Raw genomic sequence first — 27,500 nt, 5'->3', positions numbered from 1 at the left:
TGGAATGCCCAAATCCTAATGTGCTCTAATGGTGCGTTCACATACAACGCGGATCGAGCGTTTTGCGCGGCGCGATTACATACAAAGTCAATGCAAAAACACGAATAGACGCGAATTTGAACATAAAGCAAATGGCGCAAGATCGCTTCATTCGCGCAAGTTGAAATGTTTGAACTCGAGCGAAATATTCGCATGACGCGTTGCCGCGACAGCCTATTAGCATTGAGATTGTCCGGATGTCACTGATGTCGCTGACGTAGTAGCAGAAGAAATCTGGATGATTGGCTAATATCATGCACCCAAACACGACGCCGTTTGGTTTTCCGACGTTTCTGAGACTTCCACGACAAATACAAAGCAGCAGTCGTTGTTTATAGCATGGTTGATGGCGGAAAATCGAAGTTGTCGTAGAAGCCCCGCCTCCTGTCTCGCGCGAGCTTCGCCTTGTTTGTGAACTCCTCCAGCAGTCAAACTCATGCAAGCAAAGCGAGGCGAAAGTTTTCTTCGCGTTGTGTGTGAACGTACCATTAGTGCCCGAGGTGGCATAGTGACGAATCTCGGTTGCGTCTGAGACCGTCAATCCGCGCATATTATCACGCACAACTCGCCACACGCCCCACTGAGAGCGAGAACCACATTATAGCGACCACGAGGAGGTTACCCCATGTGACTATACCCTCCCTAGCAACCGGGCCAATTTGGTTGCTAAGGAGGTTACCCCATGTGACTCTACCCTCCCTAGCAACCGGGCCAATTTAGTTGCTAAGGAGGTTACCCCATGTGACTCTACCCTCCCTAGCAACTGGGCCTATTTGGTTGCTAAGGAGGTTACCCCATGTGACTCTACCCTCCTTAGCAACCGGGCCAATTTGGTTGCTAAGGAGCTTACCCCATGTGACTCTACCCTCCCTAGCAACCGAGCCAATTTGGTTGCTAAGGAGACCTGGCTGGAGTCACTCAGCACGCCCTGGGATTCAAACTCACGACTCCAGGTGTGATAGTCAGCGTCAATACTCGCTGAGATACCCAGACGCCCTAAATTATTACATTCTTGTTTACATCACCAATCAGCCAAAGGCAATAACTAGTGCGTATTTGACTTATTATGTGTGCATGTGGCTACCGAAACTGATACGCTGCATTGAATGTTCTTAATCGAATCCACGAACACACACATTGGGCATTTAAATGTAGTTTGTAAATGAATGCACAAATAAATAATGCATTTTAAACGAGCCCTCTTCCACCTGACTCTCTTCTGTAATAACACGTGTTGCAAACGAACGTTTCGGATGCGTCGGCCACATGCCCTGCCAATGCACTTCATGCTAGCACATGCTATCAACGCCTAGCGAAGTGCTAAAGCATGCTAAAAACATGCTAGCATCGTGCTAACACATGCTAGCAATGCCCAGCGAAGTGTTAAAACGTGCTAAAAACATACTAGCACCATAGGATGGCAGAGTTAATTATTTTAAGGCCACGCCTTCTCATGAATAATAATGAGGAGGTATAAATCGTGCATCTCTAGATTATATAGAGACATGTTCTCATTATTGATTTCAAAGCTGGATAATAAAAATGCAATTCCTATTCCTGACTTCCTAAATAACAGTTCTTGAAAAATGAAAAACAACGGGACAAACACACACGGATGTTTTTGTCGTAAAGCATGCCGCCTCTAAACTGAAGTACTTCTGTGTTTGTTTGCAAGAGGACAGAGAAGCTCCTGGAAACGATCGATCAGCTGTTTCTGGAGTTTGCCAAAAGATCCGCTCCGTTCAATAACTGGATGGATGGAGCCATGGAGGATCTGCAGGACATGTTCATTGTGCACTCAGCGGAGGAAGTTCAGGTGCTCACTTTATAAGTCTCTCATTTATTGGCAAGGCAATTAAGTGTTCATTCATATTGCCGAAGCATGTGTGTTATCATTGCATACATTGAACAATTGTACTGATTAAGATAGATAAGCATATCTCATATCTCTCTTCTAGAACCTGATCTCAGGTCATGATCAGTTTAAAGTGACGTTACCGGAGGCCGACAGCGAGCGTCAAGCCATTCTGAGCATTTGTAACGAGGTGCAGAAGATCGCTCAGAGTTACGGCCTCTCCGCCAACCTCACCAACATCTACTGCACCCTCACACCGGAACAGATCAACCAGAAGTGGGAGAAGGTGTGTGTGTGTGTGTGTGTGTGTGTGTGTGTGTGTGTGCGTATACAGTATGTGATATGAAGTCCTCATTAAAACGGAATAGGAAACATCTGATCACGTGACTCGTTGTGCATGACACCGTGGAGACTCACAGCATGTGGAGGCTCATGCTACTCTCCACGATCCACACACAACTCACCACACGCCCCATTGAGAGAACCACTAATCACCACCACGAGGAGGTTACCCCATGTGACTCTACCCTCCCTAGCAACCGGGACAATTTGGTTACCCCATGTGACTCTACCCTCCCTAGCAACCGGGCCAGTTTGGTTACCCCATGTGACTCTACCCTCCCTAGCAACCGGGACAATTTGGTTACCCCATGTGACTCTGCCCTCCCTAGCAACCGGGCCAGTTTGGTTACCCCATGTGACTCTACCCTCCCTAGCAACCGGGACAATTTGGTTACCCCATGTGACTCTACCCTCCCTAGCAACCGGACCAGTTTGGTTACCCCATGTGACTCTACCCTCCCTAGCAACCGGGACAATTTGGTTACCCCATGTGACTCTGCCCTCCCTAGCAACCGGGCCAATTTGGTTACCCCATGTGACTCTGCCCTCCCTAGCAACCGGGACAATTTGGTTACCCCATGTGACTCTACCCTCCCTAGCAACCGGGCCAATTTGGTTACCCCATGTGACTCTACCCTCCCTAGCAACCGGGACAATTTGGTTACCCCATGTGACTCTATCCTCCCTAGCAATCGGCCCAATTTGGTTACCCCATGTGACTCTACCCTCCCTAGCAACCGGCCCAATTTGGCTCCATGTGACTCTATCCTCCCTAACAACCTGCCCAATTTGGTTACCCCATGTGACTCTACCCTCCCTAGCAACTGGCCAATTTGGTTACCCCATGTGACTCTACCCTCCCTAGCAACCTGCCCAATTTGGTTACCCCATGTGACTCTACCCTCCCTAGCAACCTGACCAGTTTGGTTACCCCATGTGACTCTACCCTCCCTAGCAACCGGGACAATTTGGTTGCTAAGGAGACCTGGCTGGAGTCGCTCAGCACGCCTCCAGGGGTGATAGACAGCGTCAATACTCGCGGAGATACCCAGGACCCCGAATTAGTTTTTTTTTATCAGTTTTGTTCTACAACAAATTTCCAGCACACCAACCAATTTCACCCCTAATAAAGTGTGTTCAATAGTTAGTGTACTTGATAACCAAGTGCACAAAAGTGTCAGTGAAGAGCTTGAAATATGAGACAAAGAAAAATCAAGAGAAATATAATTTATTATTATTGGCCGTCATTTTCAATCAAGTTGTAATTTATGCAAAAAGTGTGAGATTTAGATATTGAATAATATTAATTATTAATAATGAATAAATAACTAATAATATTATCTGATATTAATGATATAGAAATAGTATTTAATTATTTGTGATTTATTAAATAATAATTTAATTTATTATTATTATTTAATTTATTTAGGATTACAAGAAAATATTCAATATGAAATTTGACAGATTAGTCGGATATTTTATTTCGAAACCATAAAAAATGTCATTTCCAGAACAGAATTCAATACAGAATTTGAGATGTGCTGGGAATCACGCTGTGGAAGGAATTTCCCCCCTTGAGCATTTTGCTGTTTCCAGTGGTGGGAAGTAGCGGATTACAGGGCTGGACTGGTAATTGGGCATACCGGGCATTTTCCAGGTGGGCCGATGCACTTTGGGGCCGATCAGGGGCGGACTGGCCATCGGGAGAAGCGCAACTAAGCTGAAATGAGCCGCCTCGTTTTGCAGAACGGGCCACAAAAAAAATCTTGGGCCAGTTTCTATGTATTTCTCTTCCCAGTCCACCCCTGGTGGATTACATGTAATCTGCATTATGTAAAATACTCATAATCAGATTCAAGTTACTTTTTATGGATTACATGATTACATAATAATCAGGCAACAGCAGTAAATTGTTTATAATTTATTGATCCCCTAACTCGTCTTATTTAACCTTTTAAAAATATCTTATAATATTTGTTTTAAAGATACAAAAATAATAATTATAAATCAGCCTAACACCATGTTTGCAAAGTCCTCCAGTCTTCTTATTCTTCTTTATATTTTAATGTCAAAATGGTACAAAAGTGTCCCACTCGAAGGCATGTGAGTGATATCAAATAAACAAGTCGTTTTGTAGTTAGGTCAAAAGTAATCGGAAAGTAATCAGATTACATTACCTAATAATGTAAACCAAGAGATTACATGATCAGCACCAGATTGTAATTCAGAAGAAACTAACATGGCACGTGCAGGACTTCATTTCAGGCAAAATATGGGGCAGGTAGCACCCCGATAATAGTGTGTGTGTGTGTGTGTGTGTGTGTGTGTGTAGGTGAAGAAGCTGGTTCCTCAGAGAGACAGCACTCTACAGGAGGAATTATCCAGACAGTATGTGAACGAGAGACTGAGACGTCAGTTTGCTGCTCAGGCCAACATCATCGGACCCTGGATACAGACACGCATGGAGGTCACACACACAAACACACACACACACACACACAGCAAAGAATTATATGACAGACCTCATGGTATCCACAATGATCCCTCACCAAGCACCAAATGAAAGTGTAAATTAGCTTTGGCAAGTAAGTAAACATCTGTCTGATGAGTGTTTTAGCAACTGCACAGATGCAATAGCTACAAACATTTGAAAGAACAAAATAGTGATTGTCACCCATTTATAAAGCACCATCAGACAGTTACCGAATCTCAGTTTCCTCCGCTTCTGAGACGTCAATCCGCGCATCTTATCACGTGAGTTGTTGAGCGCGTTACCGTGGAGACGTAGCACATGTGGAGGCTTAACGCTATTCTCCGCGGCATCCACTCACAACTCACCATACGCCCCACCGAGAGCGAGAACCACATTATAGCGACCACGAGGAGGTTACCCCATGTGACTCTACCCTCCCTAGCAACCGGGCCAATTTGGTTGCTAAGGAGACCTGACTGGAGTCAGGGCGTGCTGAATCCAGCACGCCCTGGATTCAAACTCACGACTCCAGGTGTGATAGTCAGCTTCAATACTCGCTGAGATACCCAGACCATACAATGCAAGGCAGCATAAAAGCAATCCATGTGACTCCAGTGGTTTAATCCATGTCTTCTGAAGGGATATCATAGCTGTGGGTGAGAAAGAGATCAATATTTAGTCATTTTATACTATAAATCTACACTTTCACTTTCACATACGACTCCAGTGGTTTAATCCATGTCTTCTGAAGTGATATGATAGGTGTGGGTGAGAAACAGATCAATATTTAAGTCATTTTATACTATAAATCTACACTTTCACTTTCACATATGACTCCAGTGGTTTAATCCATGTCTTCTGAAGTGATATGATAGGTGTGGGTGAGAAACAGATCAATATTTAAGTCCTATTTGTATTATAAATCTCCACCTTTGACCAGCCCAAACAGTAGGTGGCGATATGCACGAAGGATGCAAACTGCCAAAAACAAAAGAAAAAGAATGTGAAAGTGAAAGTGGAGATTTATAGTAATAAAGGACTTCAATATTGATCTGTTTCTCACCCACACCTATCACATCACTTCTGAAGACATGGATTAAACGAGTGGATTATTTTTATGTTGCCTTTATGTGCTTTTTGGAGCTATTCACCATTCACTTGCTTTGTATGGACCAACAGAGCTGAGATATTCTTCTAAAAATCTTCATTTGTGTTCTGCAGAAGACAGAAAGTCAAACACATCTTGGACGGCATGAGGGTGAGTAAATGATGAGAGAATTTACATTTTTCATTTTTGGTTTGAATGCAGGAAATCTCTCACAGTTTGGTGGATTTGGGCGTAACGCTGGAAGATCAGATGACTCAATTGAAACAATACGAGCACGTCATCATCAAGTACAAACCAAACATAGACAAACTAGAGGAGGACCACCAAGTCATCCAAGAGTCTCTCATATTCGACAACAAACACACTAACTACACTATGGAGGTACACACACACACACACACACACACACACATAAAGATTAACACACAGATCACTCTCTAACTTCTATCTCCATGGCAACCGCAGCACATCCGTGTGGGATGGGAGTCACTCCTCACCACGATCGCTCGCACCATCAACGAGATTGAGACTCAGATTCTGATGCGGGACGCTAAAGGCATCAGCCAACAACAACTCAACAGCTTCAGATCTTCCTTCACACACTTTGACCGGGTAATACGAACACGTCCAGAAACAAACGTCCTGCATATATAACAGATTCATCACACTGCAACAGTTGTTTGTGTGTCTGTAGATTAACTGGAGACATTTTGCTATGATGAAAGTTTGGTCAAACAGGAGGTACTAACAAAACTACTTTACGACTAACCAAAGAACAGAGTCTTTCAGCTGTCTTCGTTTTGGAGGTCTTTTCCTCTTTTATATAAGAGTTGTGCACCATGAACCAAACCAGCTCTGATGTGAATCAAGCATCACTCTCTTTAATTTGAAGCAAAGAAGTATTCGACAATTGGACAAAAATTAAGTGCCTTATTACACCTTTGGCTGCAGTTTCCCAGTGAAATGTCCATCAGGGGGCGCCAAAAGCGAGTGAAATGCCCCTTTTCTCCCCAATTGGGAACGCCCGATTCCCAAAGTGCTCTAATTTCCCTGGGTGGCGGAGGACGAATCTCAGAAGTCATTAAAACTAATTTAACCACTGCACAGATTTCAGATTAGCAAACTATAGTTTTGGCGAGTCGTTTAGGACGTCTACTTTGTGCATGATATGAGTATTTTTCCATCAATGGTTTACAGACTGATTGTGTCACTTTCAAATGACTATAACACAATTCCAGTGGGTCAGAAGTTTACATACACTAAGTTAACTGTGCTTTTAAGCAGCTTGGAACATTCCAGAACATGATGTCAAGCCTTTAGACAATTAGCCAATTAGCTTCTGATTGGAGGTGTACTGAATCAGAGGTGTATCTGTGGATGTATTTTAAGGTCTACCTTCAAACTCAGCGCCTCTTTGCTTGGCATCATGGGAAAATCTACAGAAATCAGCCAAGATCTCAGAAAAAAACACAAGTCTGGTTCATCCTTGGGAGCAATTTCCAAACACCTGAAGGTGCCACATTCATCTGTACAAGCAATAGTACACAAGTATAAACACCATGTGACCACACAGTCATCACAGCGCTCAGGAAGGAGACGCATTCTGTCTCCTAGAGATGAACGTAGTTTGTGTGAAAAGTGCAAATCAATCCCAGAACAACAGCAAAGGAGCTTGTGAAGATGCTGGAGGAAACAGGTGGACGAGTATCTAGATCCACAGCAAAACCAGTCCTATATGGACATCACCTGAAAGGCTCAGCAAGGAAGAAGCCGCTGCTCCAAAACCACCATAAACAAGCCAGAATACAGTTTGCAAGTGCACATGGGGACAAAGATCTGACTTTTGGGGAAATGATCTCTGGTCTGATGAAACTCATATTGAACTGTTTGGCTATAATGACCATCGTTATGAGGCTTGCGAGCTGAAGAACAGCATCCCAACCGTGAAGCATGGGGGTGCAGCATCATGTTGTGGGGGTGCTGTTGGAGGGACTGGTGCACTTCACTAAATAGATGCATTAAATGATGTAGATATATTGAAGCAACATCTCAAGACATCAGACAGGAAGTTAAAGCTCGGTCACAAATGGGTCTTCCAAATGGACGATGACCCCAAGCACACCTCCAAAGTTGTGGCTTAAGGACACAAAGTCGAGGTGTTGGAGCGGCATCACAAAGTCCTGACCTCAATCCGATTGAGGTTTGACAGAACTAAACAAGGGTGTGTGAGCAAGGGGACTTGACAATCCTGACTCAGTTACACCAGTTCTGTCTGGAGGAACGGGACACAATTCCAGCTTATTGTGAGACGCTTGTGGAAGGAAACCCAAAACATTTGACCCAAGTTAAACTATTTAAAGTCAATGATGCCAAATACTACCAAAGTGTGCTGTAGGTAAACTTCTGACCTAAATAAATCGTCCTCTCGACTATTATTCTGACTAAATATATATATATATATATATATATACAGTATATTTCCGGAACCAGACTGTTGTGCCTTATTTCTCATTTCACCAAAACTTGCATTTGTTAAACCAGTTTAGTGTTGCTTCTCTCCATCCAAACCTGCATTTGTTAACATGTGCATTCCTTGTTTTGTTTACACTCGGGCCTGTAGAAGAAGAAGGGCGGTATGGAAACGGACGACTTCAGAGCCTGTCTGATCTCCATGGGTTATGATCTGGTAAATGCAAAACAGCAGCTTCCATTTCTGTGACGTTACTGCGGTTAATAATCCATAAATATATGGCCAATGTATGCGTGCACATACAGCACGAGCGGTTCCGTTCAGATCGGAGCTTCATCGCTGTGTTTCTCTCTCTCTCCACAGGGGGAAGCAGAGTTTGCACGCATCATGTCACTGGTCGACCCGAACGGATCTGGTGTGGTGCCGTTTCAGTCCTTTGTGGACTTCATGACTCGTGAGACCGGAGACACGGATACTGCCGAACAGGTCGTCGCTTCCTTTAGAATCCTGGCCGCGGATAAGGTGTGTTGAGCGGGTCTGCACAACATTTACACATTTATAGACGCGCGATATTAGTGTTTAACTCATATGGCAAATTTCCGTTTTATTTTTGCATTTATTTTCAGCCGTACATTCTGATGGAGGAACTCCGTCGTGAGTTGCCCCCGGAGCAAGCGGAATACTGCATCTCCAGAATGCCCCCTTATACAGGACCTGATGGAGTCCCGGGAGCTTTGGACTACACCGCTTTATCTACTGCTCTCTATGGAGAGAGTGACCTGTAGCTCTCCGGGGCAGAACCGCACCCTCGTTTAAAACTACAACACTGTCATGTTTCATGTTTTGGCCCTTTTAAATGAAGTTATTTGCAATAATAACATCTTAAACGTGTGCTTATACGCTGTGAAGCTTTACTGAGGAGAACGATGTGCACATTTACGGTGTGTTCAGTTTTAAACTAAAGTGTTTTAGGAGTTGATTTATGATTTGCATGAATTATACAGTGGGGTCCAAAAGTCGAATATCTGGGGTGCATTTCATTTAAACCTGGAAATACAGTTTTTTGAAAAAGAACAAATTTAAACAAAGAACAATTATGACTCAAAATTAAGAAGATTTGCTTCAGATTCTGCACTTTTACTAGGTGACTAATCAAATGTAAATTAAGAAGTGCCATTGAACGATTTTCCCCCCAATTCGGAACGCCCAATTCCCAATGCGCTCTGAGTCCTCGTGGTGGCGTAGTGACTCGCTTCAGTCCGGGTGATGGAGGACGAATCTCAGTTGTGTCTGAGACCGTCAATCCGCGCATCTTATCATGTGACTCGTTGAGCGCGTTTCCATGGAGACGTAGCGCATGTGGAGGCTTCACGCTATTCTCCGCGGCATCCACACACAACTCACCACACGCCCCACCGAGAGCGAGAACCACATTATAGCAGGTTACCATGTGACTCACGCAGGCAATGGTTACCCCATGTGACTCTACCCTCCCTAGCAACCGGGCCAATTTGGTTACCCCATGTGACTCTACCCTCCCTAGCAACCGGCCAATTTGGTTACCCCATGTGACTCAACCCTCCCTAGCAACCGGGCCAATTTGGTTGCTAAGGAGATCTGGCTGGAGTCACGATTCAAACTCACGACTCCAGGTGTGATAGTCAGCATCAATACTCGCTGAGACCGCCCCCATACATGTTTTTGCGAACATTTTCAAATCATGCAGGACAACATGGTCATCAGGTTTTGTTCATGTCAGTTCCAGTGCTGCTGTTATTAAAGCAAAAGAGCGACAGACTCTATGGCTCAATGGACAGTATTTGCGGCATAATGTTGATTAACACAAACATTAATTTCGACTCGTCCCTCCTTTTCTTTATAAAAGTACATATGTGTGTTCCAGTGAGACACTTACAATGGAAGTCAATGGGTTAAATTTTTGGAGGTTTAAAGACAGATATGTGAAGTTTATAATTTTATAAAAGTGCTTGCATTAATTCCTCTGTTAAATCTCGAGCTGTAAAGATGTTTAAAACGTTTTATGGTAATTTGAGAGTTTACTGCATTGCGTCGTCATGGCAACGAAGTTGTAAAATTGTCTATATCTTCACACAGATGTGGTCAGTAAGTGATTTAATGACAGTAAAATCATGTTTCATATTGTTTATGTCTTGTGTCTATACTTTAACAGTGAGTATTTTTAACCAGTGTTGGGTAAGTTACTCTAAAAAAATAATTAATTACTAACAATGAATTACATCTTCTACAGTGTAATTAGATTACTCTGTCTGAAAAGTATTTGGATTACTTATTACTAATTACTTTGTAAAACCCTGATCAACCCTCGACCAGATGAACAACACAAGGATCGACATGAAACTGTTCTTTTAAATCTTTCAAATAAATCATAGAAAATCACAAATTATTCATGAGCTGGCCAAAAGAATTTAAAGGGGCAGCGCTAAATTAGAAAACATGTATTTTAACATTAGACGTTAAATTTAGATTTTAAATTCACAGTTGTTTCATGAATATTGTTCTGTAGTCTCTATACAGTATTTAATGCAATTATATCAGAAGTAACTGTAAGAAAAAGTAATTTAATTATAGTAATGAATTACTCAATAATGCATTACACCCAACACTGATTTTAACAGTTACGGATTGGCCCAATTGACTTCCATTGCAACCCATATTTATGCTTTTTTTATTTTTATTTTTTTTTAAGAAAAGGAGGGACGAGTCTAAATTAATTTTGTGGTGATGAACATTATGACACAAATGCTGTCCATTGAACTGACCTTGTATTGGAAGCGGAATATTCCTTTAAATTGCGGTTAAATTGCTGTTAAATTCCAGTTAAATTGTGGTTAAATTGCAGTTAAATTGCAGTTAAATTGCAGTAAAATTGCGGTTAAATTGCGGTTAAATTGCAGTTAAATTGCAGTTAAATTGCAGTTAAATTGCGGTTAAATTGCAGTTAAATTGCGGTTAAATTGCGGTTAAATTGCTGTTAAATTCCAGTTAAATTGTGGTTAAATTGCAGTTAAATTGCAGTAAAATTGCGGTTAAATTGCGGTTAAATTGCAGTTAAATTGCAGTTAAATTGCGGTTAAATTTCTGTTAAATTTCTGTTAAATTGCGGTTAAATTAGCGTTAAATTGTGTTAAATTGCAGTTAAATTTCACAACATTAGTGTTCTCAGACTTTTGGATTTCACTGTATATTCTCATGATATTTTGAATTATTTATCTTCAGAATAATGATAGTTGTGGGCTGTTATGCAATATTTGTTAATTAGGTGTACGGAAGACAACCTTCCCATCCTGAACAATGAAGCGTGCAGGGATATTTTAGTTTGCAGTGTCTGTTTATGATCATATACTGCAAAAATAATCATATTCTTATTGAGGATCTTTAAAACAAGATTTATTTACTAGAAGCAAAATGACCGGAGATATTTAGACTGGTTACACCTGCTTATAACAACACTCAAATAATATACAGCTGTTTTATTAAACATATATGCATTTTAATGTAATACAATTCCACCGAATTGAGTAAATTTAATATAACTTGAATAAATTTTAATTTTATTAATAATTTTTTTTCTTAAAGATTATTTGATTCAATTTGTTATGAAATAAAAAATGTGGAAATCTTAAAAATATGCTAAATAGATGGTAAAAGGCCAAATACACTTACATTATTATGTTATTATTTGCAATGTTGTTTTTCAGGTGAAAGTATCTTGTTTAAAAGATGTTAGGATAATTTAGTGAGAACCCCCCCAATTGTATCAGATGTAGCTTATTCATTACAGACAACAATGTTTAAAGTTTAAATAAACCCCAGTCAACAGCAGTCACGTGTTCTGGTCTTTATACTTCATGTCATAACAGTATTTTGGGTGCATGAAAAGTTTTATTATACAGATAATATCAAAAGAGTGCAGCCGTCGCGCCTGCGCAGTGGAGGCGGCAGAAGAGCGAGCCAGTGTGCGCATGCGCGATTTCTTCACGCGCTCGGCTAATACAACTTCTGTAAAAGTGAGAAGTGTCTGGAGTCATACAGAAGCAGAGGAATGTGCATCCATTCATCCACTGATACACGCAGCTGACATCCCCAAATCTTCAATGGGGCTGGCTGCAGACTACGGGGCGAGTGGAGCTCCATTCAAAAGCGGAAATACGTCACCTCCACTGCGCCGGAGCGCATATATACGTCACCTCCACTGCGCCGGAGCGCATATATACGTCACCTCTACTGCGGCCTTATACTGTCTATGACTGCGACCGAGCGCATATATTCTGTCAGTGTGCATAAATTATGCATTTTATGTAAATGATATGCAGGAATTTATTATATTGCCATTATGGTGAATGATGTAATTCTTATGGTGAATGATGCAAATTATAATTTAAAATATCACATCTGTGCACCAGTTATCTTATTCTGATGAGTCCATGTCAATTTAACACCAGATCTTGTGTTTGTGTGTGTGAGTGAGTTTGTGTGTGTGTGTGTGAGTGTGTGTGTGTGTTTATGAGTGTGTGTCTGTGTGTGAGTTTGTGTGTGTGTGTGTGTGCGTGTTTGTGTGTGTAAGTTTGTGAGTGAGTGTGTGTGTGTGTGTGAGTGTTTGTTTAATATTTTTAAAACATTTATAATTAATATAAGATATTTTTAGAATAATTTTTATTTTATTATTTTTAATATTTTTTAAAGGGGTCATATAATGCCATTTTTGTACAAGTTAATATGAATCTTTAGGGTCTAAATGAAAACTTTGTAATATACTTTTATTGAAAATTCTCATTAGTATTTTTAAGAAAACACTAATTTTACCTGCTCATAATCAGCTCTGTTTTCAGCACGCCGTTTCAGTGCATATGACTTCAAATGATAATGAGCTTTGGTCACCCCGCCCCTCCGTAAACATTAGCCACATTCATTGTGAAGCGTGCAAGCGATTTGCAAATATTAATATAAAGGTTAATAAAACGTTACACTTACTTCTTCTGGAGGTGCAGAGGGAATATAAATAGTTGGTACCAAATCTTTTTTCAGCAGCAGCATCTTAGCAAAACCAGCTTTATACTGACCCTCGTTTATAAAGCAGTCTGGTGAAAAATGATCCGCGCAAACATGAACGCATTGACGTTGCTCGTGGGGAATATTCCCATCGTAAACAAAACTCAGCCACTGCGTCTTCAGCGGTTCAGATTTAGGAACATCAAAATGACTGCTGTGTTCGTTATTACACCGAAGAACAGGACACCACAATCGCTAGAGCCATTCTGCTCCAGTGTATCAACAGTGATGACGGACTATGATTGACAGCTCGCTCACGAGCGAGGGCGGTCTGTGTTGAAACACTGCTGTCAATCAACAATCCTGGGAGGCGTCCGACTGTGTGACGTCACACGGTCGAACGGCTCGATTTGAGGCAGGGGAAAATATATAAGGAGATTAAAACAAAAACACTGGATGGATTTTTATCATAATAGGATGGTTGTGTACAGGCACAGCCAACACACATTTCAGTACAATCAACTTGAAAAAGTGCATGTACCATTATATGACCCCTTTAACGTTTATAAATAATATAATTCTCTTAAGAAATTATGTGAGCAACATCTGAGACAAAGTTGATACTTGATGTAACTGAGAACCCAATTAAGAACAACATCTGAGCAATAATATTTGCCTCTAGAATATACAGCATGGTCCATATAGATGAGGCTCCACCTGCACTTGACCCTTGACCTTTAGTCTTGAACTTGTGCCTATAATATTTAAAGTCTGGGCAGCTCGGAGGCTTATTGCTCTTTTAATTGATGTCGTCAGGTTTAATGTGTACTTGAAATGAGAACATCTCTGCTGCCATCATTTATTTGCAACATTATCGCCGTTGCTAAGCGCAAATGACCGGATGGTCATTATAACCGTAGTGCATTAACGACCGGAGCAGCCAGCTAGAACAACAGACTAATTAACTCACAGCATTGAACTAACTCAACACACACACACACACACACACACACACACACACACACACACACAGAGAAGCTGGAGAAATGAAGTTTAAACATCAGTGTCTGTTTTTGGATCGGTCTCATTACACGTCAATAGACAGCTTTGATGAAATGTTGGTAAACGTATTTAAAGAATAAGGCACCAGAAATGGTGGTGGAGTGGTGGCGGCATAGTGGGCTAAAGCACAGAACTGGTAAGCCGAAGGTTGCTGGTTTGATCCCCAGAGCCACCACAATTGTGTCCTTGAGTAAGACACTTAACTCCAGGGTTACGGTAGCAAAGCTCTTAGTTTGGGCAATGGAGGAGTCAATTTAATGGGCTGGACAGCCAGTTACCAACAGATCCACGACGTTAGTATCCTTCATGCGGTGGAGCCACTGCAGAGGAGCGTGTCTGAACAGAGGGCTAAGGCTCGCCCCAGCAGGTAGTAGTGGAGGGTCAGAACAGCCCACTTAATCGCAAGACACTCCTCGATGGCACTTTATTTTGTCTCCCTGAAGGAGAGCTTGCGACTAATAATTAGTACTGTACGTTCCTCAACTTTGACCTCCTCGCGAGAGCACCGTGCCCAGCCCCAGTCTGATGCATCAGGTGCATGTAAAGCTGCCCCCACACAGTGCAGACTTTACCTTAAGGAAGTCCACGTTGTCCCCTGGAATGGATTGGGGGCCCCCTTTTTAGTAAGGTCAGTCAGCGGGTGGTGACATCAGAATAACTAGGCACAAACCGTCGGTAGTAGCCATTTTGGTCTTGGGCGCGCTGGGCAGGCTGCCATCGCTGTGGTTTTGTCAACTTGTGGATGCACCTGCCCGTGACCCAAGTGGAACTCCAGATACCTATCTTCCACCCGTCCAATTGCACACTTCTTCTGGTTGGCCGTGAGTCCGCCTGTCTCAGCTCTCAGGACCGCCCTCAGATGTTGCATATGCCGCTGCCAATCACTACTGTAAATGATGATGTCATCTCGATATGTGCCGGCATATGCCGTGTATGCGGTCTGAGGACCTTGTCCGTGAAGGCACTGAAATGTGGCTGAGGCTCCAAACAAACCAAATGGAAGAGTCACAATTTGGTGAATCTGAATGGTGTGGAAAAAGCTGTCTTTTCTCGGGACATTGGCTTTAAAGGGATCTGCCAATAACCCTTTGTTAAGTCCAGCGTTGAGTCAATACCTCCGGCCCGATCTCCACCCTCTCCAGAACTACAATCGCCAAGGCTACAGGTACCGCCTCCCTCCATGGTTTGAGGAGGTTGAGGTGGTAGGTTTGACGTGCCCCTCTCCTATCTGTTCACCTAACCCATTAATCGAGATCTCCGACTCGTTGTGTGACCTCAAAGGGTCCTTGCCACTTGGTGAGTAATTTGGAGCTCGAAGTGGGTTGCAATACAAGCACTTTATCTTCCTGTGCGAATTCCAGTAGTCAAGTGCCCCTGTTGTACAGTCGGCGTTGACGTTCTAGCTTGGTGCAAATTCTCCTGTGTTACCTTCCCCAAAGTGTGGAGTTTTGCTCTAAGGTCAAGAACATTTTGAATGAGATTTACTATTCGAAGGTCCTTCCTCCCAAGCTTCCCATATAACGTCAAGCACACCGCGACGGCCGGCGACCGAACAGTTGCTCAAACGGGAAAACCCGATGGAGGCTTGCGGGACCTCCGTACTGCAAACAGCAGGTGTTTGAGCCACTTATCCTAGTTTTTAGCATCTTCGGTATACGAACTTGCTAATCATGTTTTTAAGTTCGACCACCCCGTTGGTTTGAGGGTGGTAAGCGCTGGTGCTTGAAACAACTTAATGGCTTTAGTTATATAGTTTGTGAAGTGCACGTGACATGAATGTTGTGCCTTGATCAGTGAGGATTTGCATAGTCCACCAGAACTAATACAAAGCGATGTCCGTGTGCAGTCCATTCTAATGGCCCGGCGAGATCCATGACAGTTCTCTCGAAGGGATCTCAATCAACGGCTTTTGAGGTGGCGGTGGATTCACCAACTGACGTTCACAGCATGCAGCACACTACTTGCGAACGTCCCGTGAATGCCCAGCCAAAAGAAATGGGCCATTATACAGTTCAAAGACTTTTTGGGATGTAAGTGGCCAGCCATTGGATTATAGTGAGTCAGCCTGGAAGAGTGCTTCCCGACGGCTCTTTGGTACTAACAGCTGAATTGTGTTCACTTTGGTTTGAGTGTCCTACGTCACTTCGAACAACCACTCTTTAATAATAGAAAAGTATGAGTATGTGAGCGCAACAGCGGGCTGGAGCTGTTGGTCATCAATTACTTTCACTCGAATTAAGGGATGCTTGAAGTACTCATCACGCGACTGCTCCAGAGGGAAATCCCCCTCAGGGAAGCCCCTGAGAACGGGAATTTCCTCTGAACTTCCGATGTTGACGGCCCTAGCACTGCCTCACCAGCCATAGTATTTTAGACGTCACACCACTACTTTGCAGGACCCATCCTGACATATTACCCTCATTGGATCCTCAGTACTTTTATTTCATGTAAATCTGTACTTTTGTAAAGTAAGAATTAACTGTAACTTTAAGAGAGGAAACACTAATCACCCCAATGATGGTAACTGTTAACCTATCTGGTGCAACAAAAAATGTGTGTGTGTGTGTGTGTGTGTGTGTGTGTAGAGCTATACAAGGTGTGTGTGTGTGTGATGGTGTGAATGTGTGTGTGTGTATGGGCGTGTGTGTGTGTGTGTGTTTGTGTGTAGAGCTATACAAGGTGTGAGTGTGTGTGTGTGTGTGTGTAGAGCTATACAAGGTGTGTGTGTGTGTGTGTGTGTGTGTGTGTGTGTGATGGTGTGAATGTGTGTGTGTGAAGGTGTGTATGGGTGTGTGTTTGTGTGTAGAGCTATACAAGGTGTGAGTGTGTGTGTGTGTGTGTGTGTAGAGCTATACAAGGTGTGTGTGTGCATGTGTGTGTGTGTGTATGTGTGTAGAGCTATACAAGGTGTGAGTGTGTGATAGTGTGTGTAGAGCTATACAATATGTGTGTGTGTGTGTGTGTGTGTGTGTGTGTGAGTGTGTGTAGAGCTATACAAGGTGTGAGTGTGTGTGTGTGTGTGTAGAGCTATACAAGGTGTGTGTGTGATAGTGTGTGTGTATGAGAGAGTGTGTGTAGAGCTATACAAGGGGTGTGTGTGTGTGTGTGTAGCTATACAAGGGGTGTGTGTGTGTGTGTGTGTGTAGAGCTATACAATGTGTGTTTGTGTGTGTGTAGAGCTATACAAGGTGTGTGTGTGTAGCGCAATACAAGGTGTGTGTGTCTGTGTGTGTGTGTGTGTGTGTGTGTAGAGCTATACAAGGTGTGTGTGTGTTTGTGTGTGTGTAGAGCTATACAAGGTGTGTGTGTGTGTGTGTGTGTGTGTGTGTAGAGCTATAGAAGGTGTGTGTCTGTGTGTGTGTGTGTGTGTTTGTGTGTGTAGAGCTATACAAGGTGTGTGTCTGTGTGTGTGTGTGTGTGTTTGTGTGTGTAGAGCTATACAAGGTGTGTGTGTGTGTGTGTGTGTAGAGCTATACAAGGTGTGTGTGTAGAGCTATACAAGGTGTGTGTCTGTCTGTGTGTGTGTGTGTGTGTGTGTGTAGAGCTATACAAGGTGTGTGTGTAGAGCTATACAAGGTGTGTGTCTGTCTGTGTGTGTGTGTGTGTGTGTGTGTGTATAGAGCTATACAAGGTGTGTGTCTGTGTGTGTGTGTGTGTGTGTGTGTGTATAGAGCTATACAAGGTGTGTGTGTGATAGTGTGTGTGCGTGTGTGCGTGCGTGCGTTTCAGGTCTGATCATTGATGCATTTGGTGAGTTAAGAGACCAACGTTAACGCAAGTTAAAGAAGACATGGAGGTGAGAACACACACACATATTAGGACTAGCGTGGGCTAGTTGTCATTTAATTTCGGTTCTGTACACACTTCATGGATTTAATGATATGTAGTTGTTACTACCTGAATTTGTTTTAGAGAAATTGGGTTGTAGAAAGCAGATTAAACACTCAGAATAGAAGACACATTCAACTGGTTTGATAACGACTCTGTAAGCGTTCGCCCACTCTAATGGAATCACTCCGCACACATTAAACACTGTAATTACATCTATCACCTCGTCATCACAGTCACACATTCACATCTGTTACCATGACAACAAACACTGTTCAATAAATACCATTTAGTAGTTTCATTTGAACATGAAAACAGAAATACAGTTTCCTGTATGAATATATGTAAATACGGTGTGTCGTATGAGAACTCTCGCTGTTTTAAAAATGAAAGCACTTTATGATTTATGAAAAGGTTTTATGGTGAATCTCACGAAAACTTCTGACCATTAAGATTAAAGTCACCTCTTACAGACTAAATGTTTCATCTGTGGAATTGGAAATGATTATTTCAACACGGTTCTTCACGGCTTTGAGACGCACACACTACAGGAACACAACCTGGCCAACTATCTGTGAGTGCTGCAGCAGTGTGTGTGTCTGTCTGTGTGTGTGTGTGTGTGTCTGCTGTCAAGGGCCCCCTGGCAGTCAAGGGCCCCCTGGCAGTCAAGGGCCCCCTGGCAGTCAAGGGCCCCCTGGCAGTCAAGGGCCTCCTGGCAGTCAAGGGCCTCCTGGCAGTCAAGGGCCCCCTGGTAGTCGAGGGCCCCCTGGTAGTCAAGGGCCTCCTGGCAGTCAAGGGCCTCCTGGCAGTCAAGGGCCTCCTGGCAGTCAAGGGCCCCCTGGCAGTCAAGGGCCCCCTGGTAGTCGAGGGCCCCCTGGTAGTCGAGGGCCCCCTGGCAGTCAAGGGCCCCTTGGCAGTCAAGGGCCCCCTGGCAGTCAAGGGCCTCCTGGCAGTCAAGGGCCCCGGTACTCAAGGTTAGTAATATAATGTCTTATGTGAATTGAGTACGTTGCCATGGAGCTGCACAACTCACCACACGCCCGACCGAGAGCGAGAACCACATTATAACAACCATGAGATGGTTACCCCATGTGACTCTACCCTCCCTAGCAACCGACCAATTTGGTTGCTAAGGAGACCTGACTGGAGTCACTCAGCACGCCCTGAATTCAAACTTGCGACCCCAGGTGCCCCAGTCCTTTTTTACTATTAATCTCTACTCTCACTTTCACTTGCACATTCTCTTTCATTTGTCAACTGTCGATTCACATACTTTGTGTATATGGCAACCTACTGGTCACGCAGGTCAAAGGTGGAGATTTATAGTAGATGATGACTTAATATATATTGATCTGTTTCTCACCCACACCTATCATATCACTTCTGAAGACATGGATTAAACCACTGGAGACTTATGTGAAAGTGAAAGTGTAGATTTATAGTATAAAATGACTTAAATATTGATCCATTTCTCACCCACACCTATCATATCACTTCTGAAGACATGGATTAAACCACTGGAGTCATATGTGAAAGTGAAAGTGTAGATTTATAGTATAAAATGACTTAAATATTGATCTGTTTCTCACCCACATCTATCATATCACTTCTGAAGACATGGATTAAACCACTGGAGTCATATGTGAAAGTGAAAGTGTAGATTTATAGTATAAAATGACTTAAATATTGATCTGTTTCTCACCCACAACTATCATATCACTTCAGAAGACATGGATTAAACAACTGGAGTCACATGGATTACTTTCATGCTGCATTTATGTGCTTTTTGGAGCTTCAAAGTTCTGGTCACCATTCACTTGCATTGTATGGACCTACAGAGCTGAAATATTCTCCTAAAAATCTTCATTTGTGTTCTGCAGAAGAAAGTCAAACACATCTGGGATGACATGAAGGTGAGAATTTTCATTTTTGGGTGTACTGTCCCTTTAACTTCCATCAGTAATATTTTGCTCTGCCTCTGATACGGCTTTCCTTTTTTGTGACGTCACTAATCCTTAACTTTCAACCCCTCCCCTGTCATGTATTTATGCTATGTTACAGCATCCAATTGGTGAAATCAAGTCCACTATTATCTTACTGAATATGAGTATTTTTATGGAATATTTCATGGTTTGCTGGGATGTTGTAATCTCCTGTAGGGGGCAGTATGATGTTTCTGTAGATGTGCTCATTTGGACTTAATTACAGTAGGTCAGATAGATTTAGATATTAGAAACGATGTTTGTTGAATATTATTTACTCCTTCTAAACCACTTTGTTCATTTCAGTTCACACATGGGCGATCAAATCCAGTGAGCTGCCTACATCGGCTGCATGATGCACAAATATGTTGTCTTGGTAGGGAGCTCGCTAGGTTTTGTAGTCGCAGGGGTCAAGGGTTAAAAACGCCTACTCAGAAATGCAAGAGTTATATCTGATTAACGAAAATCTTCTTGTTGGTTTATCAGGTCAGTTTAGATCATTGCATTTCGTCTGGTGAAGAGAATGCTCCTGTAGTGCACCACATCGCACCGATGGCGTCCATGCGCTCGACGCAGAACCACTACTAGAGCGAAATGCACGTGTCTCGAGAACTGTTAAAGCTCTTCTATTTAACCCTTAAATGCACACATCTCATTTCACATGGACATCCATGTTTTGGGGTTGTGCCCACACCTCTCTAGTTTTCCTCAAACACACACACAAAAAAAGGGAAATTGCGAAAAATAAATAAATAAATATAAATGTAATGGCTTAGCTACCAAAAGGGTATAGGGCCATTAGAGACACTGTGTAGGTGTATTTAAAAAAAAAAAAAAAAACCATTTGTATATTTAGCACTGAATTATCAACAATAGGGAACTATCCGTCTCCCATATGCATGTGCACATGCATTATTAACATTGTTATTTGATGAAGAAGCAGCATGGAAGTAAACTATAGCAAGTTTAACACATGAACACTGTATGATTGGACAATTGTCATTTGTGTGACTGCAGTAATTATGTAAGTTGTGCATATGTTTAGACTCAATAAGCGTCTGTGAAAATACATACGTGTATCTAATATGTTTCTAATGTGTAGCTGAAGATGTGTGGAAGTAATTAATCCTGTCCTGATTTGTTGCATATGTGAAAAATAAAACATCAAAATATATCAGGGCATTTCAAAGTTTTCTTAAAAAGAGTTCAGGGTATCTAAAGACCAGAAAACATAAGAGTGTTTGGTTAAATCCACATGCATTTACGAGTTTAAAACTAAACGCGCACAGCTGCGCGAGACGCGCAAGGTCAAAGACGTGCCTCTTGCGCGTGGGACAATAATTGAAATTTAGCGGCAAAACGCGTTCGGTGTGAACGGCTCTTTTGAGCTTTGCGTTTTTAGGACGTGGTTCTAGGCTCCATTCTGTTGCGCTTCGTTGTTCTCGCGGGTCTTTTGCCGAGCGCGCGCACATTCACACACACAGTGATTTCAGAGGGACGACACCTGATCACGTCACCGAATCCAGAATCTCCGAAGCGCGCGTCCTCATCAGCTCAGACGCAACCGGAACGCGGACGGTGCAGGACTCGCCATAGGACCTTTCACTGGACCTAAATGACACCATCCTCCAGTTTGATTGATTTTCTGCTGTCACTGGTTCCGTATCCCGTTTGGACTCAGCAGAGGTACGTGATTCTAATCATTAAAACAGTTTTTTTTTGTGCACATTGTAACACTGAACTAAAGTGAACAAATGTAAAGTTCAGAGCTGTAATTAACGCAACCAAAATGTAAATGTTCGGGTGTGCTTATGTGAGTTTTGTTCTGTGAGATGTGAATTTATTCAGTGATTAGATGATAATCTGTAATCCAGTGACAGATGCGTTCAGTGGTGGGATGGAATAAAGCTAAAACATTGATTGTTGTTATTACTGTATAATAGCTGTGTTATTATCGTGTAATAACTGTAGAACTTTAATGGAATATTCCTGGTTTCAATCTCAATCGGCGGCGTTTGTGACCAAACATGCAAAGTATTTCACCAGAGTTAATTTCGACTCTTCCCTGCTTTTCTTAAATTAAATAAAAAAATAAAAAAGCAATAATCTGTGTTCCAGTGAGACAATGGAAGTCAATGTAAAGAGACATGAGTCCAGGGGCCGGTTGCACCAGCTATACGTATGTGACAACTTAGCCAAGTTGTGGCGTAAATGGACACTAAGTCACAATTTACACACAACTAAATATTTCAGCGTTGCTCCATTAAACTTAGGTAGAACATAATAAATGTGTAAACCTAAATATTTAAGGAAGCCTCAGACCAGGAGTGATGGATGGAATAAAAAAGCAGACTGATATTTTATGACATCAATGAGCTCATGTTTCGCATGACAGGCATCAATCATTACGACATATATGATGATGTTGACATCTTTTTACTACAGAAACCATATTTTAATCATAATACCTGCAGTGAAAATATAATATTAATACAGGAAAACTTGTAAAAACATAATTATGTGGTTACTATGGTTTTACTATGGATAGCATAGTTTAATTGTGGTATTTTGAGTAAAAACATGGTAACCTCAAGATTAATTATATGATGTTAATGTATAATCTAAAATAAAACCATGGTTACTTTTCATAGTTACTACAATATTACTATAGTAAAACCATACTACAGTACAGTCAAAACATGGTTACTACAATCATATTTACTACAGTATTACTACCGTAAAACCATTTGTTCAGCCAAAAACATGGTTAATACAATATTACTATAGTAAAACCATACTACAGTACAGTAAAAACATGGTTACTACAATCACGTTTACTACAGTATTACTACCGTAAAACCATTTGTTCAGCCAAAAACATGGTTAATACAATATTACTATAGTAAAACCATACTACAGTACAGTAAAAACATGGTTATTACGATGACGTTTACTACAGTATTACTACCGTAAAACCATTTGTTCAGCCAAAAACATGGTTAATACAATATTACTATAGTAAAACCATACTACAGTACAGTAAAAACATGGTTACTACGATGACGTTTACTACAGTATTACTACTGTAAAACCATTTGTTCAGCCAAAAACATGGTTAATACAATATTACTATAGTAAAACCATACTACAGTACAGTAAAAACATGGTTACTACGATGACGTTTACTACAGTATTACTACTGTAAAACCATTTGTTCAGCCAAAAACATGGTTAATACAATATTACTATAGTAAAACCATACTACAGTACAGTAAAAACATGGTTACTACGATGACGTTTACTACAGTATTACTACTGTAAAACCATTTGTTCAGCCAAAAACATGGTTAATACAATATTACTATAGTAAAACCATACTACAGTACAGTAAAAACATGGTTACTACGATGACGTTTACTACAGTATTACTACTGTAAAACCATTTGTTCAGCCAAAAACATGGTTAATACAATATTACTATAGTAAAACCATACTACAGTACAGTAAAAACATGGTTACTACGATGACGTTTACTACAGTATTACTACTGTAAAACCATTTGTTCAGCCAAAAACATGGTTAATACAATATTACTATAGTAAAACCATACTACAGTACAGTAAAAACATGGTTACTACGATGACGTTTACTACAGTATTACTACTGTAAAACCATTTGTTCAGCCAAAAACATGGTTAATACAATATTACTATAGTAAAACCATACTACAGTACAGTAAAAACATGGTTATTACAATCATGTTTACTACAGTATTACTACCGTAAAACCACAGACACACACACACACACACACACAGACACACACAGACACACACACACACACAGATGGATGAAGTGAATTGATGTATGAATGTTATTGCTGCTATATTACCAGGGTTCCTTCAACATCACACTTACGGTCCCATAATTTGATTCCTGTGGTGTGAACAAATGACCATAATTTTACTTTACACTCACATGAACATACACACCATTAATCAGATTTTAATGTGGTATTACACCACGGTCCATCAGTCATTAGTCTTGACTGCCATTGATACAGATCCAGAGCCGCCGCTAGACAAACTGAATAAAATAAATGTAAACAATGCACGGGAGTCCACAGCAACATTCAACGGATCTATCAGACACAAACTTTAAGAAATATTTAGAAGATAAACAGGATCCTGCAGGTGGAGAGAATTATACTGCAATTATTCCACATCATTACATCTCTGAACAGGAAGTGACTTTGTGTCTCGTACAGTAATCACTGTCAGACGCCCGATGGTCTCTCTCGCTCTCTCTGGCTCGCTCGCTCACTCTCTCTCTCTCTGGCTCGCTCGCTCACTCTCTCTCTCTCACTATCTCTGGCTCGCTCACTCGCTCTCTCTCTCTCGCTCTCACTATCTCTGGCTTGCTCGCTCGCTCTCTGGCTCACTCAATCACGCTCTCTCTCTCTCACTATCTCTGGCTCGCTCGCTCTCTGGCTCGCTCACTCACTCTCTCTCTCTCTCGCTCTCTCTGGCTCGCTCGCTCTCTCTCTCTCGCTCTCTCTCACTATCTCTGGCTCGCTCGCTCTCTCTCTCTCTCGCTCTCTCTCACTATCGCTGGCTCGCTCGCTCGCTCTCTGGCTCGCTCACTCGCTCTCTCTCTCTCTCGCTCTCTCTCACTATCTCTAGCTCGCACACTCTCTCGCTCTGTCCCTCATAAAATCTTGAGTCAGGCTCTGAGTGAATCTAATTAAGAACATGGTTATATTTCACCTCAAAATATATCAATAAATAAATAAAACAAGAAATTATATTTTGCATGAAAAAATTAAGCATATTTTAGCACAGGAATATTCGGGTTCAATCGACAGCATTTGTTGCATAATGTTGATACCACAAAAATGTATTTCCACTCGTCCCTCCTTTGACACGATTTAGCGCGGTAAAGGTTGACACGATTTAGCGCGGTAAAGTTTGACACCGATTTAGCGCGGTAAAGGTTGACACCGATTTAGCGCGGTAAAGGTTGACACCGATTTAGCATGGTAAGGTTGACACCGATTTAGCGCGGTAAAGGTTGACACCGATTTAGCGCGGTAAAGGTTGACACGATTTAGCGCGGTAAAGGTTGACACCGATTTAGCGCGGTAAAGTTTGACACCGATTTAGCGCGGTAAAGGTTGACACCGATTTAGTGTGGTAAGGTTGACACCGATTTAGCGCGGTAAAGTTGACACCGATTTAGCGTGGTAAAGGTTGACAAGATTTAGCGTGGTAAAGGTTGACACCGATTTAGCGCGGTAAAGTTGACACCGATTTAGCGTGGTAAAGGTTGACAAGATTTAGCGTGGTAAGGTTGACACCGATTTAGCGCGGTAAAGTCGACACCGATTTAGCGCGGTAAAGTTGACACCGATTTAGCGTGGTAAAGGTTGACACCGATTTAGCGTGGTAAAGGTTGCCACGATTTAGCGTGGTAAGGTTGACACCGATTTAGCGCGGTAAAGTTGACACCGATTTAGCGTGGTATAGGTTGACAAGATTTAGCGTGGTAAAGGTTGACACCGATTTAGCGCGGTAAAGTTGACACCGATTTAGCGTGGTAAGGTTGACACCGATTTAGCGCGGTAAGGTTGACACCGATTTAGCGTGGTAAGGTTGACACCGATTTAGCGCGGTAAAGTTGACACCGATTTAGCGTGGTAAGGTTGACACCGATTTAGCGCGGTAAAGTTGACACCGATTTAGCGCGGTAAGGTTGACACCGATTTAGCGCGGTAAAGTTGACACCGATTTAGCGTGGTAAAGGTTGACAAGATTTAGCGTGGTAAAGGTTGACACCGATTTAGCGCGGTAAAGTTGACACCGATTTAGCGCGGTAAGGTTGACACCGATTTAGCGCGGTAAAGGTTGACACCGATTTAGCGCGGTAAAGGTTGACACCGATTTAGCGTGGTAAGGTTGACACCGATTTAGCGCGGTAAAGGTTGACACCGATTTAGCGCAGTAAAGGTTGACACGATTTAGCGTGGTAAAGGTTGACACCAGTTTAGCGCAGTAAAGTTGACACCGATTTAGCGTGGTAAAGGTTGACACGATTTAGCGCGGTAAGGTTTGACACGATTTAGCGCGGTAAGGTTTGACACGATTTAGCGCATTAAAGGTTGACACGATTTAGCGCTGTAAGGTTTGACACGATTTAGCGCGGTAAGGTTTGACACGATTTAGCGTGGTAAAGGTTGACATGATTTAGTTTATATAATAGTTTCTAAAATAATTTTACCTGTAGTAAGTTCATATAGTCTCTGGGAAGTTACCACAGCCTTTAAAATGAGAATACATAATTTTTGTGCATATTTGTCTAAAATAATTGACTACGGTACTTATATAATGGATCATACTGTAATAATATCACCTGTAGTGTGTCTGTCTGTCCTCTGGGAAGTTATAAGAACATTCTGAATGTGAAAATATATTTAAAAGTTTTTTCCATGTATAACTTGCCTGTGAATTGAATGAATGAGTGAACATCTCCTGTGTTTTAAGCGTAGTGAGTGGAGTTTTCAGACGGTCCCTTACATCTGCCAAACCGAATGTCCAACATCTAACTAACTTTCCCGTGCTCACTGATTTTGCTATGAGTGCATAACGTCAGTTGCTGCATGTAACTCCAGTAAAAGAGGATATTAATGAATAGAAAACCCGGACTTAAATTCTGAACCCCCCCTGTCTACGGACCTGCAGTAAGTAAAAGTGTCAATAACTGCTGTCCATTTGTCCCGCGGGTATAGTGCAGTATAGTCTCAAGTTTATTGAAAGCACTCTTTGTCAAACACAAGCCTTCATGGAGAAGGAAAAAGCACACAGAATGTCGCATGTGAAGACACACTCGTACTCGTAAACATGAAGTTATGCTACTGATGCTACGAGTGTTTACCATGCAGTATAGCGCTACTGCAGCCCTAGATTTGGTCGTATAACCTCAATGCTAATCATTGAAAATGGGGGGAATATGACCCAGGCATGTTCTAGTCATCCCTCCAGAGATACAAGCTGCAGCTCAGAATACATCAGTGGTAGAAACATTCTGTTCATGGCGTTCAACGCTGTGGCGGGATTCTTGGCGTGTGTTGTTAGCATATGCATGTATTAGCATGAGCAGAGCTCCGAAACTGAAACTGAAGTAAAATACTATTTCATACCTCCAAAAGTAACTAATAATTTTTGTTTTTGATACACAACAAGATGAATATGGGTAAAGTGGGACACTTTGGAAACTTTACATTTCTTGGCAGTTTTAATTATGATTGAAAAGCCA

At 41.9% G+C, this 27,500-nt stretch overlaps 2 protein-coding genes across 2 annotated transcripts in view; both read left to right on the top strand.

The window, feature by feature from the left end:
* The window catches only part of LOC127633613 (alpha-actinin-2-like), a 35,585-nt gene extending 25,864 nt beyond the window's left edge, over nt 1-9,721 (top strand). Inside the window, exons 14-21 of the mRNA XM_052112834.1 lie at nt 1,715-1,855; nt 1,998-2,180; nt 4,569-4,703; nt 6,019-6,198; nt 6,283-6,429; nt 8,438-8,503; nt 8,651-8,809; nt 8,914-9,721. Of these exons, the coding sequence (XP_051968794.1) occupies nt 1,715-1,855; nt 1,998-2,180; nt 4,569-4,703; nt 6,019-6,198; nt 6,283-6,429; nt 8,438-8,503; nt 8,651-8,809; nt 8,914-9,072 (1,170 nt within the window). The 3' untranslated portion in view covers nt 9,073-9,721. The remainder of the gene's footprint in view (nt 1-1,714; nt 1,856-1,997; nt 2,181-4,568; nt 4,704-6,018; nt 6,199-6,282; nt 6,430-8,437; nt 8,504-8,650; nt 8,810-8,913) is intronic.
* Nucleotides 9,722-21,751: 12,030 nt separating this feature from the next.
* The window catches only part of LOC127633623 (muscarinic acetylcholine receptor M3-like), a 22,084-nt gene continuing 16,335 nt past the window's right edge, over nt 21,752-27,500 (top strand). Inside the window, exon 1 of the mRNA XM_052112852.1 lies at nt 21,752-21,876. The gene's annotated coding sequence lies outside the window, so the exon portion shown is untranslated. The remainder of the gene's footprint in view (nt 21,877-27,500) is intronic.

This window comes from Xyrauchen texanus, chromosome 40 (genome assembly GCF_025860055.1).
Source record: "Xyrauchen texanus isolate HMW12.3.18 chromosome 40, RBS_HiC_50CHRs, whole genome shotgun sequence".
NCBI lineage: Eukaryota > Metazoa > Chordata > Actinopteri > Cypriniformes > Catostomidae > Xyrauchen > Xyrauchen texanus.
The sequence above is the reverse complement of the archived record's forward strand: the minus strand, read 5'-3'. Positions and strand labels throughout refer to the sequence as shown.